Source organism: Narcine bancroftii, chromosome 1 (assembly GCF_036971445.1).
Source record: "Narcine bancroftii isolate sNarBan1 chromosome 1, sNarBan1.hap1, whole genome shotgun sequence".
In the NCBI taxonomy this organism is placed as follows: domain Eukaryota; kingdom Metazoa; phylum Chordata; class Chondrichthyes; order Torpediniformes; family Narcinidae; genus Narcine; species Narcine bancroftii.
In genome coordinates, this window is record NC_091469.1 from 385,908,903 (window position 1) to 385,925,776 (window position 16,874).

Genomic DNA, 16,874 nt, shown 5'->3' on the forward strand with positions numbered 1-16,874 from the left:
GGAGTGTTCTATTTGTGTCCTCCGGTACCCCGATATAAAGATATTTGGGATGTAAAGATTGTTTTGGACTATCTAAGTCTATTGTCACCAACTTCCAGTTTGGATTCACGTAGTCTGTCCCATAAGCTGATAATGCTGGCCCAGAGGATACAAACTTTGTCTCACATTCATATGGACTATATCTGTTGGGAGGGGGACTGTGTAAGCATTCAAGTTACAGACATTTTGAAACATAACAGGCAAGGGAGAATTGGGACAGAATTTTCATTCATGGAGAAGATGAAAGATTGTGTGTTGGATTGTTTAAAAAGATACGTTGTGTACAAAACAAATGAGAAATACCTCTTTGTATGCTGTAAGAAACTGCATCAGCGGTCTACCGCCCCTCTGGCCAGATGGCTGAGGGAGCTCATCAGAGTGGCTGGAGTGGATATTTCTCAGTTTGGGTCCCATTCAACTAGAGTGGCAGTGACCTCAGCAGCCAATAGGGCCAAGGTCCCTATATGGGATATCCTTTGCCAGGTGGGATGGAGCAATGAGGGAACCTTTAATAGGTTCTACAATAAACCTTTAAACTCAAAGGGGCTGAGTTTCACAGCTTCCATCCTGTACGCGGCGGATTGCACAAGACCGCAGGAAGGGGACCCACTGAACTGATTGTTCTGTCAGACCACCCGAAGGGGATAAGCCATTGAGCTACCAACTCACACATTGGCGAACCAATGTACATTGTGAAGAATAAAGAAGAGTTAAATGAGCACTTACCTGTGTGAAGTTTGATGATTATTATTCGAGCAATGGGAGTTGGTGAGTCAACGTGCCCACCTCCCCCCTCCCCTCTTTTTTCTTGTTTATGGATAAAGATGTTTTGGTTGCAATAAATATGTTCAGCCACAGGTTCGGGTTATGGTTGGTTCGTTTAATTAGCACATTTAAGTTCAGTGGCTTCTCCCTTCTGGACTGTAAAGGAATGGCAGCGTGTGCGCAGATGGGATCTCACGTTGACTCACCAACTCCCATTGCTCGAATAATAATCATCAAACTTTGCACAGGTAGGTGCTTGTTTAACTCTTCATTATTTTTCTCCCTCTAATGCTGCTGACCTACTGAAATCTTTGAGAAGATTGTTTTTGTTCCAAACTCCAGTATCTGTAGACTCATGTGTATCTATGGGTTGTAACTGGGTGTGGCAGAGAGCTTTGCTACCTATAAATTATTGTAGAAAGTGGAAGAATGCAACAGTATTTGACTTGACTTTGCTGTCACATCACAGGGTTGGCGGTGCTCTTGACTCAATACCAGGCTGTGGTGAAATCAGAAATATCTCAAACAGAAGTGTTACTTAATTAAAGATTTTTTTATTGTCATGTAATACAACAGAAAATGTGATTTTACACAAAATTTTCGAGTCTGCTGAAGGGCAGACCCAGGGTTGCCATTAGTATAGTCCAGTGCCCTTTACAGCAAGAGAGTCCCTTCAGTCGCTGAATATTCTTGGATTCACCTCCTGCAGCCTCAGTGGCCCCACAGACCCCTGTTCTACTTATTGGCAACCTGAACTCCAGGTCCACGCCTCCGATACGATCAGGAAGCCTTCAGTGCCCAAGGCCCTTCAGGAGCATTTTTTGCCCTCAGCACTCTCTCCAATCCCATTTCCAAAACCTGGCTCCCATGAGCAAGTCTCTAGTAGGCCACGGCCTGTATGGGCCCTTGGACCAAGTGGCCAACCACGCACAGCCCCTCTCTGGTCTGCTGCCATAGTCACCGTCCTTTGAGGTCGACTCATGTGTTTCTTCTCAGCGGGAGGTATTTCTGGTGCCCAGTCCCGTCCGCTGCTCCTTCAGAGTCTGCAACCCCTCAAGGCTGCTGCCAGCACAGGCCCCATGTTTGCAGGATTTTAAATAAAACACTGTCAACTTATTTTACAGACCATTTAAAGCCTGCTGGCATGAGGACTGATTGGTTGGACCCTACAGAAGAGTGCTGATTGTCCACTCCTGCTCTCCCCAAAGCCTCAGCAGCAGCAACGTTGCTTTGGTAGCACCACTTTAAAAAAAAATCACATGCAACTGCTCAAATGCAATTGTTCATGACCCTCTTTTCCTCGCTGACAAACAGCATGGAAGCCAGACCCATGTATTTATTATCCTGTTCAGTACAGAGATAGTGCTAGGACTGAGACTATATCCCCACTCATCTTAGGTCACAGATATTTTCACATTTGATATGCTGGTGAGGAGTCAGTCAGGTAAAGATGACAAGGTTTCCTGCCAAGCAATATTAGTGAATCATTCGAGTTTTATTAAATGTCTATTGAGGTAATTTTATTTACAAATCTTCCACAATGTGATTTAAAATTACAATCTCAGGGCTGATAGTGGTTTCTTCCCCCTCTGACAGCCTTTCTGTCAGCAAACAATAGCTGCAAATTAACCTGTACATTGTAATAGATGGTGTTATTGATGCTTATGAGGACTTGTCTGAGATTCTATTTTAAATGTGTCAGTAGCCAAGAACCCACTTTCTTTCTTAACAACGTGGACAAGTGTGCAAAATAATGTAGCCAATCATTTTACATATTATTTATATCCATAACACAGAAAACTATTTCAAAAATTCAGCCATTTGTCGTTAGAATGGTAAACCATGAGGTGGAGTTATTAGGAGGGCTAACCAGAATCTTATTCAAAGCAGTTGAGGAAGACCTTTAAACTTTTGAATTACCCAAATTAAGAAAAGCCTTTCTGAAAGAGAAAATTTGTATAGGTAAAGGGATTACAGAAGTGTACATGTTTGAAAGCTTCCAGAGAAGCTTCAGGTGTGACAGTGGGAGAGGGGAAGGGTGCAAGAAGAGAAAGTGTTGCACTATTGATAGAGAATTATAGCCTCATCATCAGTCTTTGCTGTGGAAGTCATGGAAGCTAATGCGTTGTAGCCAATGAATTGTAATGTCCTTACTATATACAAAGTACCAGGGAGCCTTGGAGCATATTAAGTTGGTCTAAGGGCCTGATGAAGTGCACCTCACACCCTTTGGGAAGCTATGGAAGAAATTGTGGAAGCCCTCCAGAGGTACTTACATTATCTTGGCCTCAAATGAAATGCTGAAAGACTGGAGAGTGGTGAATATTTGCGCCATTATTTAAAAATGGGCAGCAAAGGTAAGACAGGAAATTTGTCAGTAGTGAATTGTGACCAACATTTAGATGGCAGGGACTGATTAGTGAGACAGCATGGATTTCTACATGGGAGAGTCTCATGCAGCTGATAGTTTTATTTAAAGAGATGATGGCAGGGCCCTGGACATTTTATGTAAAAATGCAATGCTGGAGAAACTCAGTAGGTCAAACAGCATATGGACTTTAGTAAGGCCTTTGGGTCCTGAATGGCAGGTCACTCTGTAAGGTTAGATAATATGGAATCCAATTGGATTCAAAACTGGCTCAGTGGAAGGAATCAGAGAATAGAGATGCTTTTCTGGTGTGCCACGGGGATCGGTGCTAGATTGACTGTTGTTTTTTTAAAATCTGTATTAACAAGAAAGCGTACAGTGCGCTGACCTTCATTTGATGGAGAATTGAGTTCAAAAGCTGCAAGTTAGTGTTGCAGGTTGAGCAGGGATGCTGCCTGGGGATTGGGTACAGGGTAGTAGTTACTACTTGGGAATTGGATGCAAGTTGGGCAAGGGCACTGCTAGGAGCTAGTTATGGGCAAGTACTGCTTGGGGGTCAGGAGAACCAGGCACTCTGGTTTGAGCATAGTTCAAGCAGGTACTTCCTGGTGATCTGGAAGGGTCTTGGAGTTTGGGTACAGTTGGTAGTGTCTGTCTGATATACTGTGCTCACAATTGATTTTGTTTAAAATGACTAGCTTTTTAATGGGTTGAAACTCATAATTTTGTGTATACATTTTCCAAATGGGGGCACTGCCCCCCCCCCCCTTGACCCCGCTGTACACCTCAACCAAGTGCTTGGCACTTTTCCTGTTTTTTTTTATCTCTTTCACACACCTACTACTCAAGCTACACTATTGCATACAAACTAAAAGTCGTAATGTATGCTAAAGTTTTTGGAGCAAAATGTCCAGCCCACAGTGGCCACAACTTGAGGAGGAATAAAAAAAAGTGGGCGCTAAAATGAAAGAAGCAGGGAAATGTGTTCCTACCAAGATGATAATTCATCAAGCCAGGAGCTTAGATGAACAAAAGCATAAGGATTTTACTGGAACAGAAAGTTGGGGTTACTGGTTTATGAAACAGCACAGGGTTTATCAATGCATACAAAAACACCAATTGCACAGAAAATGCCAGCGGATTATGAAGACAATATATTAGAATTTCCTAAGTTGGTAATATATGCACAAAAAATAACTTGTTTTGAACAGAGCCAAATAAGGAACATGGATGAAATTCCAGTAACATTCGATGTAACATCCAACAAAACTGTTAAAGGAGCTAAAACTGTCGTAATAAAAACTACTGGTTATGAAAAGACACAATATACAGTAAAAAAAAATACCCATGGTGTGTTCGTTCATGTTCATTCAAAAAGCTGGATGGACAAAGCTGGAATCAAATTATGGTTGCAGAAAATATGGCGAAGGCATCCCGGTGGACTCTTACAAAAACCTGCACTTCTGGTCTGGGATCAGTTCAGGCCACACAGCACTGAAGATGTTAAAAAAAGCTCGCAAACTGAAAACCCAGATGGCTTTTATTCCTGGTGGTCTGACGTGCCAATTGCAGCCTTTAGATGTGTGCATAAACAACCAATGGAGTATATTGAGGTTTCTCCCACCTGCCTATAAGCAGGAGCTGAGAACAAGGACTAGTATGAGGAAACAGATGTCATCTTATACGACTACTTTGAATCAATAGATTGGTATATATTCAAGGTCTCAGCAACCAAACAATGAATACACAGAACAATCTGCATGACCCCAATTGGAAACAGTAGCTGAACGGCAAGTTGCTGTCGTTACTGAGGTCCAAGAACGTGGTGTACAAATCAGGTGACCCAGCCCTATGCAAGAAAGTCAGGTACGACCTGCACAAGGCCATCAAGAGGCAGAACCAAACCAGGCAAACATTACAAATGGCAGGGCTGGCATGAATTCACAGGCTGCAGAGCAAAGCAGGACAGAATAGTGAACAATAGCGCATTCCTCCTGGATGAGCTCAGTGCATGCTCTTAGCATAAGGCCAGTGAGCTTGTGGATTGCACCTCCATGACCTCAAGCACGCCCACATGTACAAATGGATAGTTTCTGGAGAGAACCCCTGGAAAGAGACTAGACAAGACAGAGTTCGTGGGAAGTGCTCTGCACCTGTGCAGACCAAATGGTGGCTGGCTGTGTTGTTGGAGATCTTCAATAAAGTGAAGAATGCACCTGCTTCAAGAAGCCCACTGTGATCCTGGAGCCAAAGAAAAACATAATGGTGGGCCTAAAAGACCATCATCCAGTGATTCTGACATCCACCATCACAAAGTGCTTCGAGAGACTGGTCATGACTCATCTTCACTCCAGCCTACCAGACACCATTGCCTACTGACAAAACAGGTCCACAGTAAGTTCCATCTCTCTGGGCTTACACTTGGCCTTCAAAAACTTAAAACAAGGCCATCTGTGCCAGACTATTATTTGTCAGCCACAGTTCATTTTCAACAATATCTTACCAAGCTACATAACTTTGGTCTCAGCACCACCCTTTGCAATTGGATCCATGACTTTCTATCCTGCAGGCTAGGCTTTTGTAACCAGTGGTTTATTGCTGTTTTTTTTAAATTTGAGGATGTAGGAGCTATGATAAGGTTAGATGACATGAAAATTGAAATTGTAGATAATGGAGAAAGACATAAATCAGCTGAAAAGTTAGGCAGAGCAGTGACACAATGATTTATAATATGAGGGGCATGGATGGGACAGATTGTCTTTTTCCAAGGGCAGTTAAGACCAGAGGTTACAGGTTTAGGTGAGATGTAAGAAATTTAAAGGAGATTTGAGTGTTAGGTTGTTCCACAGTATTGAATGTCTGCAATGAAATGCCAAAGGAGGTACTGGAGGCAGATATAATTGCAATGGGAGAAATGTGTTTGATTAACTACTTGGATCTGAAAGGAGCAATACACAAATTGCTGAGAGATCTCAGCAGATCAGGCAGTATCCATGAAAGGCAGTGGCCAGTATTTCAGGTCAAAAACCTTCATCAGGAATAACAAAAAATGGACAAAAGCTGTTGGGTATAAGCCCACCTTCTGCTGGACATCATGACACCCACGTCATGATGTCACCCTTCCATATATAAAAACCCTGTGGGTCAGTAGCCATATTAGTCTATTAGAAGGATGAGAAAGCATCACGTCTCTGAGACTTAATTGTGTGAGTACATACACAACAGTGGCGACAAGGATGAGAATGAACCCTACACGTACTCCATGCACCAACCGTGAGAAGGAAAACATCAGAAGGTAGAAAACGACTACCTAACAACCCCAACAAATTTCTGCCAAAAGATCAAGGTGATCAATGTTTTTTTTAAATTCCCAATGAAGACCTGCCAAGTTTCTCCAGCACTTTAGCGTATAGCCTCAATGTACACCGATGAGGTCGCCTGAAAGGGGCTGTCTCTGTGCTATGTAATTCAACAATTCTGAGATAGTATTCTCCCTACAGTGTGTTACCACTGTAAGCGGAATAACCTGCTATGTGAAAGCTGACAAACCTTTGGATAGAGTTGCAGAAAGAAAAGTTTTCAAATGTGTCCTCTTCTGGAAATTCCATAAGATACATCACATCACCCATAATATCTGATTGAACTTCTTTCTACAGAGAAGCACAAGAACAGCATTTTCATCAGGAAGTCACTGTTTAAACTTTAAAGAATTAGTTATGATCACACATCAATATTGTACAGATCCGAAGAGACCCCAGTAGAAATACTTTCATTATACCATTAGTAATTTTTAAAAAAAGTTTAAGCATAAAAAGTTGAAAGCACAAAGATGGATATTGTAGCCATTGTCTTCATTCTGATTGAAAAATTACTCTACCCTTAATTAATGCATGGACTTGCAGGTTTTGATTGTTCAAGTACTTTCAACATGCTGTAAGGACTTCCATTGTCCTTAGGATAAAATTGTAACTTCCCTCTGTAACTAGAGATCAGCAACATGTATAGTCCAGATCTTTTTTTAAAAATCCTACATTTCTCAAGTAGAATCTAGGCAGTTCCTTTTAGATCACTGCATAAGATTTTAATATATTATTGTTACAATTTAAAAATACCATAGATTTCAAGAATACTCTATTTTCAACCTTGCTACAAGAGTTCAGTGATGCTGTTGAACAATGTACTTGAAAAGGTTAAATAAACCAAGAGAAGCAGGAGAGACAGGCAGTATCCCATGGTGAGAAACAGACTGTCACATTTAGGTCAGGAAACTTTCTCAAAACTCAAAGTATTAAGTCTTGAAAAAGGGTCCCAACTTGAATGTTAACTGTCCATTTCTCTCCCATGGATTCTGCCAGACCTGTTGAATCCTTCCAGCTTTGCTCAGGATTCCAATATCTGCAATTTCTTGTTTCTCTATATCAAAAGGTACACTGTTTCCCAGTCTTTAAAAAAAACAAACCCAAGAATTTTGGTTAATTCTCAAAATTATTTTGAAGAATGAACAGTGTCTCCTTTAATCCAGAGCAGATTTTGGGAGAAAAAATACACACTTGGCAGTGTGCCAACCATTAGATGCATTGCATAATCCACACCCATCAAATTGGTCATCATGGGCTTCGTTGCTATTGTATAGTCTGTTGTATTAAATGGCATTTACGAGACAATGAGGAGCCTTCAGATTTACCATGAATCCCGAAGAACCCTTTGGATCAGACTGCTTTGAACGTTCATCAACAAAGAAAATAATTTAATGTAATTTTCATCTAATTGCATGTCCTCATACATGAATGTAACTGATTGTATTACATCACCCCAGGCAGTGATGATAGAATAACATAGAAAATGCAACTTCTCAAACAAAAGTTATTTTTGTTTGCCCTTTATTGACATAACTCTCCCAGCAGTGCACTGGTTACTATAGAAGAAATAGAAACAGATTATATATTCTGTCCAATGAACTCCACCTGAAATAAAACAAAATCAAACCCGACGTGGACACTTCTAGTGGCTGATACAGAAATAAAAATATCTGGAATAATGTAATATTTCTAACCAAAATATGCTGAAAAAGGACCTTGATTTAATCTTGTTTTTTTTAATCCACAGTGAGTAACTTTCAAAACGTACAGCTCCTGGAAAACACCAGAAATTCTAAAGAGTTTTCCTACAACATGCGGCCACACACATCTGGGGTGACACATAAAATTAGTCCCAAATGATGCAACAACACAAGACTGCAAACGCTGGACCTGCTGTGAGACTGTACCAAGTTCGCCCTTTTTACTATACAAGTGCTCCTGAAGGAAAGAGGAAAAAATGGTACTTTTTAGAGAAGCATGCTGAGTTAAAGAAATGTCATATTGAGGATGTAAATGACAGATTATACCGAAGAAAACAAAAACTTTTCAAGAGATCAACTGGCTGAAATCACAAAAGTTGTGCCACAGGAAACAGCCGATCAGCCTGTTTTGCCTGTGTCAGCAGATTGAAAGAACACACCTACTTTGTTTGTCCTGTTCTTTTCTCATTGTTTTCAGCAATGGATCCACCTCCTTCATTAAAAAGGGGGTTAAGAGTGTGCAAACCATCCCAAAAACCAGAAGTTACCTCATTAGCTTCTTTGTTCATTTTATATGGATCTAAGATGAGGTCCTTTAGATGTCAGTTCATATAATCAGTAAGAACAGATTTCTTTATCTACCTCAAAACATTGCACCTCTAATAAAACAGTAATTTTCTTAATCTCATTTCTAAAGTCTCTCAACCTGACGGTGTCCTGAACATGTCACAATTTATTTGTGCATTTAGCAACACCCATTTGTATTTGCACTCTAATTGCCATGTATAAAACCAATGATTACAAATGTTTAAACCCAATAGTGTGACAGAGAAAAATCCTTTAGCCCACCATGTCATGCTGGCCATCAAATACCTATCGATAATTAGCTTATTGTCATATACATTACACAAGGTAAATATGCCAGAAATACTGGTTTGCTGCAGCTGAACAGGCATTCAAAGAAAATGAAAATGAAACACAGTTTCATTTCTTTTCCGGCAATGGTGCCAGAGGGGGACACTTTAAAATGTGACAATAAAAGGTGACTGTAATGAACTGTAGCCAATAAAAAGGGAAGTTTAAGTGGAGCATCCATTGTATGTGGTCCAATGTAAGAGTGGGACAGAAAAGCTTTGGTTCAAGAGGCTTCAGTGAGAGGAAGTGCAAGAGCTAGCAGTGATTACATCTCTATAGGAGAAAAGGCTTCGGAAGACACAGGTAAGAGCAGGTGAGGTAAGGAAAAAACTTTTTCTTTATTGCACTGAGTGAGAAGTGCAAATGGTAACCAGGACAGTCTGCTCATGTAGGATGTGGCAGATCAGGGAAGCAACCAATGACCCGAATGACTTTACCTGCAAGATGTGCATCTAAATATATCCTTACAGACCATGTTAGGGAACTGTAGCTGAATGAACTCTGGGTCATTTGGGAGACTGTAGAGGTGATAGACAGGAGTTACAGGGAGGCAATCACACCAAGGAGGCGGTTAGTTGAGTGACCAGCAGGAGAGGTAAAAAGAATAGGAAGTCAGCACAGGGTGTTCCTCTGGCCATTCCCTTCAATAACATGCATACTGTTGAGTGAATGACCAAATTGGAACAATCTACAGTTGTCAGGTCTTTGGCATGGAGTCTGGCCTTTTGACTCAGAAATTAAGGGGAAGAGGCAAGCTGTAATGATAGGGGAATCAATAGTTTGGGGAACAGATCGGAGGTTCTGTGGACGAGATCAAGTCTCCCGGTTGATGTATTGCCTCCCAGGTGCTAGGGTCAGAGATATCATTGATTGTATACATGGCATTATCAAGAGGGTAAGCAAGCAGCTAGGTGTTGTGGTTCATGTCAGGACAAATGATATGGATAGGAAGGGCAACTGGATCTTGCCAAGTGAGTTCAGGAAGTTAGATGTTGCATTAAAGAAAAGGATCTGCAGGGTTGTAATCTGAGGATAGCTATCCATATCATGTACTAGTGAGGTTAGAAATAGGAGTATAATCCATCTTAATATATGGCTAAGGAGATAGTGCAGGAAGGAGAGCTTCAGATTTTTGGATCATTGGCCTATTTTCCAGGGAAGGTGGGACCTGTGGGATGGACTGCATTCAAACTGAAGGGAGCCCAATGCAGTCCCAAGGGGTTTAAGCCAGAGTTGCAGGGGAATGGGAACAATTGCGCCAGAGCAGATAGTGGAGAAGTTGTGGAAAAAGATGTCTGAATAAAAAGGAATAATGTTTTGAGTTGTGTCTCTTTCAATGCAAGCATTTAATGTTGGTCCTACCCATGTTTGACTTCCCAAAATGCAACTCCACACATTCCTCTACATTAAATTCCATCAACCATTTCTCTGGCCACCTACCTCACTGATCTAGATCCTGCTGCAATCTTTGGCAACAATACACCAGGCACTTTTGCTAATTATGCCATGTACGTTTGCATCCAAACCATTACCAGTCACAGGTCTCCAGAATGTAGAACATTTTCTGCTATCTTCCTTGAAGCCAATTTTCTACCTGATCTGCTATCTTGGATCTCAGGTGAGCTCACCTTCCAGAACAGTCTATAGTGCAGAACCTTATTGTGTCTTGCTGCAATTCATATATATCAGATATGTATGACACTGCAAGACCTACTGAATTATCTCTATGTTTTTACTTCCAATCAGTCCCTTACCAGTTCTTTGTAATTCATTAATCATTGAGGCATAGAACAGGTCCAGGTTTAATTTAACCTCACACTTGTCAGTTAAATTCCATTTGCCTCTGCTTGGCCCATCTATCCAACTGATCTAATCATCCTTACCTATCACCCCACCAGCCTCTGCATCCAGCACGTCATTCTCCACAATTTCTACTACCTACAACACGATCCCAGCACCTTCTCCGCTTTCCATGGGGATCTCCCCCTCTATTACTTTGTCCACTCATCCCTTTCCCACCAATTGTTCCTTTGGTACTTAGCACTGTGACAACAATAAGCACTGCATTTGCACTTGCACCTCAACCCTCACCTCTATTTGGGGCACCAGTCCTTCAAGTGAAGCAACAGATCACCTGGGAATCTGTATTCAGGTATGTTATTTACTGCATTCGGTGCTCCCAATGTGGCCTCCTCTACATTGAGGAGACAGGACACAGTCTGGGAGTTCTTTTCGTTGAGCACTGCCGCTCTGTCCACTGCAACAGCAGGGACCTCTCAATGGCCGCATTCCATTGTCACACTGTCTGCCCCTGTGATTTAACCTTACCATGCAAGATCTTGTCAATGCTCTTGCTAATCTCCAACTCCCTAAGACATGATGTGCAACACATGAATCCATGCTGATGACTTCCAATTTGTCCATGACCACCCAAATGCCAGCATATTTCTGTCCCTCAAAATCCTCACCAGCAATTTTCCACCCATTGGTTGTAGCTGCCTGGCTTGTAATTTTTAAAATAACGGCAGCACATTAGCCACCCTAGAGCAAAATAATGCAAGTATCTCAGCAAAGGCCTCCGCAACTTTACGAACTTCCCGCAAGATGCGAGGATGCTTCATCTGACCTTGGGGATTTGTCCATTTTAATAAGGCTGCTCAGACCTCCTCTGACAGTTCAGGATCTCGCTACGTTTGCTCCAATTTTTTGGCTTTTATGATCTCCTCCACAGTGAAGGCTGATGAGAAGTATTTAAGAACCCGCCAGTCTCCCATTGTTCTGCACAAAGACAAACTCGTTGATCTTTAATGGGCCCAATTCTCTCCCTCTCCACCCTTTTACTCTTTATATACCTGTAGAATCTTGTGAGATTCTCTTTTAATTTGTCTGTTAGCTCCACCGTGTGTCCACTTTTTTCTCCTCCAGTTGTAAAAAATATATTAAGATGAAGTTTTACACAATGACAAATCTGAAACATACAGTAAAAGAGCATCATATCACTCAATCAATTACCATATTAGGTATTTGTGGCACGGAAGAACCTAGTATTGAGCAGTTAAAATTAATTAAAAGTCGATATAAATTTTAGTATTTACTCTTTGTTCTATTCACTTCAATTCATTCAATCTACTGTTTCAGTGGAATCAATACTAAATAGTTGAGACCAAACAAACTTCAGAATATTTTCCTCCTAAATCAACCAACAGGAATGTTCCCAAGAATAAGTATGAAATATTATCGATGGTCTTTGAATGGCTCCCTCTTTACTCAATCTCCTAGTGTTCAGTTCATCACAGATACCTTTCATAACATCGATCACATTAAAGTGATACTGAATACAAATTAAGAAGTCTCAAGTGTGATGTTGTTATTTACAATGAATGTTTTCATCAAAAAAAATTAAACAATTGAAAATAGCTATAGCTTTGTTTAACACATTTTTAAGTCATGCAAAAACTCATCTGCTGTATTTTTACAATTTAATCAAACTAATATACATTAAATTGATGACTTAACTAGAATAATCTGGAAGTTAAGCATACACATCTGGCTCCTAACAATTCCATGTAGAATAGTAATGTGATTTTATTATGTACTGCCATACTTAGTAAGTAGAATGGGATGCATATAATGAGTTGCTGGAGGAACTCAGAAGTTCAGACAGTATCCATGGTCAGCCAGTGTTTTGGGTTGGGACCCTTTATCCCAACTTGAAACATTGAGCTACTGAAGTAAGTCAGCAGGTCAGACAAAATCCTTGAAATAATCATTGTTTGCTCAAGACTCCAGCATCTAGTCTTTGTGTTTCTCCTTTTTAAATGAAAGAGATGTTTATACTTAGCACGTACTATCAGCTGAACTATTCACTTGCAAGTACCATCTCCAAATTGCATATTATGTTTCAAGTTTGGGGGAAAAAAATCCAAATTTTGTTAATTGTTTACACTGTAGCTAACAGCTTTATTTTGTTGAAATGGAACAAATACATTTCGTATCTATATCTCACCAGATTTCCACTTAGGTAATTATGGTCATTTTCATCTGTGCTCAACCATGTGGAGAAATCCATGTTATTATCCGGTTGAACAAAGTTATGAATCAGAAATGCCTCATGCTATTACAGACAAGTTATTTTTGTAATTTTTATTAAATGTATATACATTGTCAATAAAGCTTTTTGTTCATATTGTTTACTAGTCAAACAAAATAAATGATTATAAAAAAAATTAACCAACCTTGGAAGTAAACAGTTTTTTGAATAACAATGAAAATTTAGTTTAAAAAAAAGCTGCACAACCAAAAGTATGGGGTGAAAACAAAAGTCTAAAGTAGCTGTATAGCACTGGGTATAGGGGTAGTTAACAAATTCGAATAAGACGACGCTTATACAAGTTTATTAAAATCTTCACAACCTTAAAAGGCTATTATTTTAAACAGTTTCCCTGCAAATATGTTGAGTACATGCAAATTTCTCGGAAATTATCCAACAATATTAATGTAGAGCTCTTGGTATGTAATATCATCTTCAACCAATGGAAATGTTTAATTTCTCATCCTTACGGATTTCAGTCTTAACATACTTACCCCAAGGAACAACTGAGCATACAAAACTTGCTTCATTTTCCATATATATTTGTAACTTTTGTTCTATAACTAATGTTTTCTTGGATTTTTATTCTTTAATAGGTCACTGGGAAACTGGTTGCAAGATAGATTCTAAAGCAGTAATGGAGGTCAGTTAACCATTGCTCTTGGAAATCTTCAGTCTTGAACTTCTGAGGAAAAAAATGCAATTTTACACAAAGAAAACTGAAGGACAACTGACTTCAAACATTATAAATACAAATTTTCTGTTTATATATTGATTATATTTTCTGTTGGGAGGGAATTGAACAATATTTAAGAATCTTCCTATTTTTCACAACACTAAATGCTGTAATCCTACTGTGGTTTTACCTACCATAAACAATGCCGAAATATACACAAATGACCAATTAACTTACTAACCCTTTAGAAAGCGGGATAAAACCGGAACACCCAGAGGAAACCCACGCAGACATGGGGAGAACGTACAAACTCCTTACAGACAGCAATGGATTCTTGGGTCTCAGGTGTTGTAATAGCATTGTGCCAACTGCTATGTTAACCATGCAGTCCTTATCCAGGATACTATATTACCCAAGTTAAAATTGGCAACATATTACCAATTCCATTGTGAGAACTGAAGCAAGATCCCACCATCTCCAGAAAGATGGGAGACATTCCAAGAAAACCACACTTTAATTGACTATGTTTATCATCACATACTAAGAATCTGAGCATTATCTGCTGAATTGTACATCTGTGGATAAGTTTATTTTTGATTTCTATTTCACTCTTTGTGTTCTATTCTTGGCTGTATATTTAAGTGAGTTAATCTGTGGCCAACTATATCCAAGGGTGACTTATTTTCTATTTCCTGCCAAGCTGAGCATAAATGGACCAGAATGATGGACTGATGTAGACCAATACGAGACATGTCAGAAAATTGAATATCTGTAAATTCTGAATTTTTCATTAGAACACATTATTAAAGACTGGTCTTACAAACTTGATCATGTTTTTCAATGAGATATTGATGAGGATAAGGCAGTGGAATTCATGGTCTTTAGGAAAAGATTTGACAAGGCCCTTTGTGGTAGGCTGATCCAAATGATTAAGGCTCATGGAATCCATGAAAATTTGAAAGATTAGTTTCACAATTGGCTTGTCCATAGAAGATAAGAGGGTAGTACTGTTGTTTGCGATGCATCTCATTTAGTCGAAAATGTACGTAAGCTGATGAGTAAATTTACAAAAGATCGAGTTGCAAATATGGGCAGGGAAATGATAGAGTTTAATCCACACAGGTGTAAAGTGTGGCAGTTTGGGAGGTCAAATGTAACAGGAAAGCATAGAAAAAAATGGCAGGACCCAGAGGAGCATTGATCCACAAATGGATCTTGGGATGCAAGTCCATAGATCCATATAAGTGGCAACAGAAGGAGATATTAAAGTAATAAAGACTGCTTTCAGCAGTTCAGGTTTTGAGTATAAAAACTGAGAAGTCACGTTGTAACTGTATAAATCTTTAGTTAGGCCACATTTGGAGTATAGTGTGCCAGCTGGCACAGTTAACACAATGTTGTTACAATGCTGCTAGCTGGGTTCGAATCCACGCTGGCTATAAGGAATTTGGGTTTCCTTCTACTCTTCAAAATGTACCAGAGGTTGTAGGTCAATTGGGTGGCACAGGTTCATGGGCTAAAAGGACTGTTGCCATGCTTTATGTCTAAATTTAAATTCTAGCTGTTGCATTACAGGAAGGGAGTGGAAGCCTTAAAGAGAGTGTAGAAGATTCACTAAGATGTTGCCTGGAACTGGAGAGTATTAGCTGTAAAGGGAGGCCAGAAAAAGTGGATTATTTTCTCTGGAGCATATGAGGCATGAGAGAAGTTTATAAAATTATGAGGCATACGACAGGGTAGATTGTCAGGATCTTTGTCCTGGGGTGAAAATGTCAAATATTACAAGCCATAGGTTTAATGTAAGAGTGAGAAAATTTAAGAGAGAGTTATTAATATATACACAGAAAGTGATAGGTGCCTGAAATGTGCTGCCAAGGGCGATGGTAGAAACAGATGATGGTAAGAAATATTTGGATCCTCATAAATAGACCATGTGCAGTTAGGTCAGATTAATTTAAGTTAGCAACATGATTGGCACAGACATTGTGGGTCCTGATTATGTTCTATGATGGGTACATTAGCTTGTTTTTTTTCTTGTAATCATGACTAGGCGTAGAACAGAAAAGCAAAATAATTATGGGATCATTTCACCAGATAAACCTCAATTCAAGTATTGTGTACAGTCTGAGAACCATACTTCAGGAGGGTAATAAATCCTTAAAAGCTGTGCAATGATTCTTTGTTGAGGGTGATGGAGCACTTCAGTGTTAAAGAAAACACTGCTCTTCTCGGAATGGAACAGATTAAGAAATAAGAAAATGGAGGTTTACACAATCATGAGGGTTTTAATGGAATATGCAGACAAAAAAAATCTGTTCCTTCTAGCTACCTGATCAATACATAAAAGTTTTCAAATGATCTCTGGGCAAAATGTTTTCCCTGACTCCTTGTCCATAAACAGCCACTGCATACATGGTAGTCGAAATGGCCTTCTGTGATTCTATCATGTGAAAGGAAAGGGCTTAAAATCCCAGAAATTTAAAAATACAGAAAACTGCAATAATATTTTAAAACTACGGAAAAGTGCACAGGTCAGATTTAGATTTGGTAGTTAAATCCATATTTACAATGAAAATCCTTTGTCATGCTCAGAACACCAATTGCTATATCAATATGCACCATATGTATCATCCGCAATAGAAAACCCCTCTGCACACGTCGGTTATGCGTCTTTGCTACATAAATGACATTGTTTGACCTGCTGAGCTTCTCCAGCATTTTGTGTTTTTACTTCAACCACGGTGTCTGCAGAATTTTGTGATTTACCTCTCCACCTCATTCTTATTTCCTATTATTTTTTAAACACGTGGTATCTGCAAGATGGGATTCTTTGAGGAGTCCTTGAGGAAATTAACTAAATACCAAAAGTGGAAAGAGCAATTATTGACAATGTCTCAGCCAGTGAGTTGCGGGGGGGGGGGGGGGGGGGGGGGTTTGTGACCTACTTCCAAAAGTCAATTGG

At 39.8% G+C, this 16,874-nt stretch overlaps 2 protein-coding genes across 11 annotated transcripts in view; one reads left to right on the forward strand and one right to left on the reverse strand.

Annotated features, from left to right (window-relative positions):
• Positions 1-13,340, forward strand: part of invs (inversin) — a 313,548-nt gene extending 300,208 nt beyond the window's left edge. For 5 of the 7 annotated variants that reach the window (XM_069913577.1, XM_069913576.1, XM_069913578.1 and 2 more), the window contains one exon: positions 8,279-13,340. In XM_069913577.1, coding sequence (XP_069769678.1) covers positions 8,279-8,391 — 113 coding nt within the window. In that variant the 3' untranslated portion in view covers positions 8,392-13,340. The remainder of the gene's footprint in view (positions 1-8,278) is intronic. The other 2 variants (XR_011349882.1, XM_069913582.1) reach the window with 2 other exon arrangements.
• Positions 13,074-16,874, reverse strand: part of tex10 (testis expressed 10) — a 112,608-nt gene continuing 108,807 nt past the window's right edge. For 3 of the 4 annotated variants that reach the window (XM_069913585.1, XM_069913586.1, XM_069913587.1), the window contains exon 15: positions 13,074-13,921. In XM_069913585.1, the coding sequence (XP_069769686.1) occupies positions 13,826-13,921 (96 nt within the window). In that variant the 3' untranslated portion in view covers positions 13,074-13,825. The remainder of the gene's footprint in view (positions 13,922-16,874) is intronic. The other variant, XM_069913588.1, reaches the window with a different exon arrangement.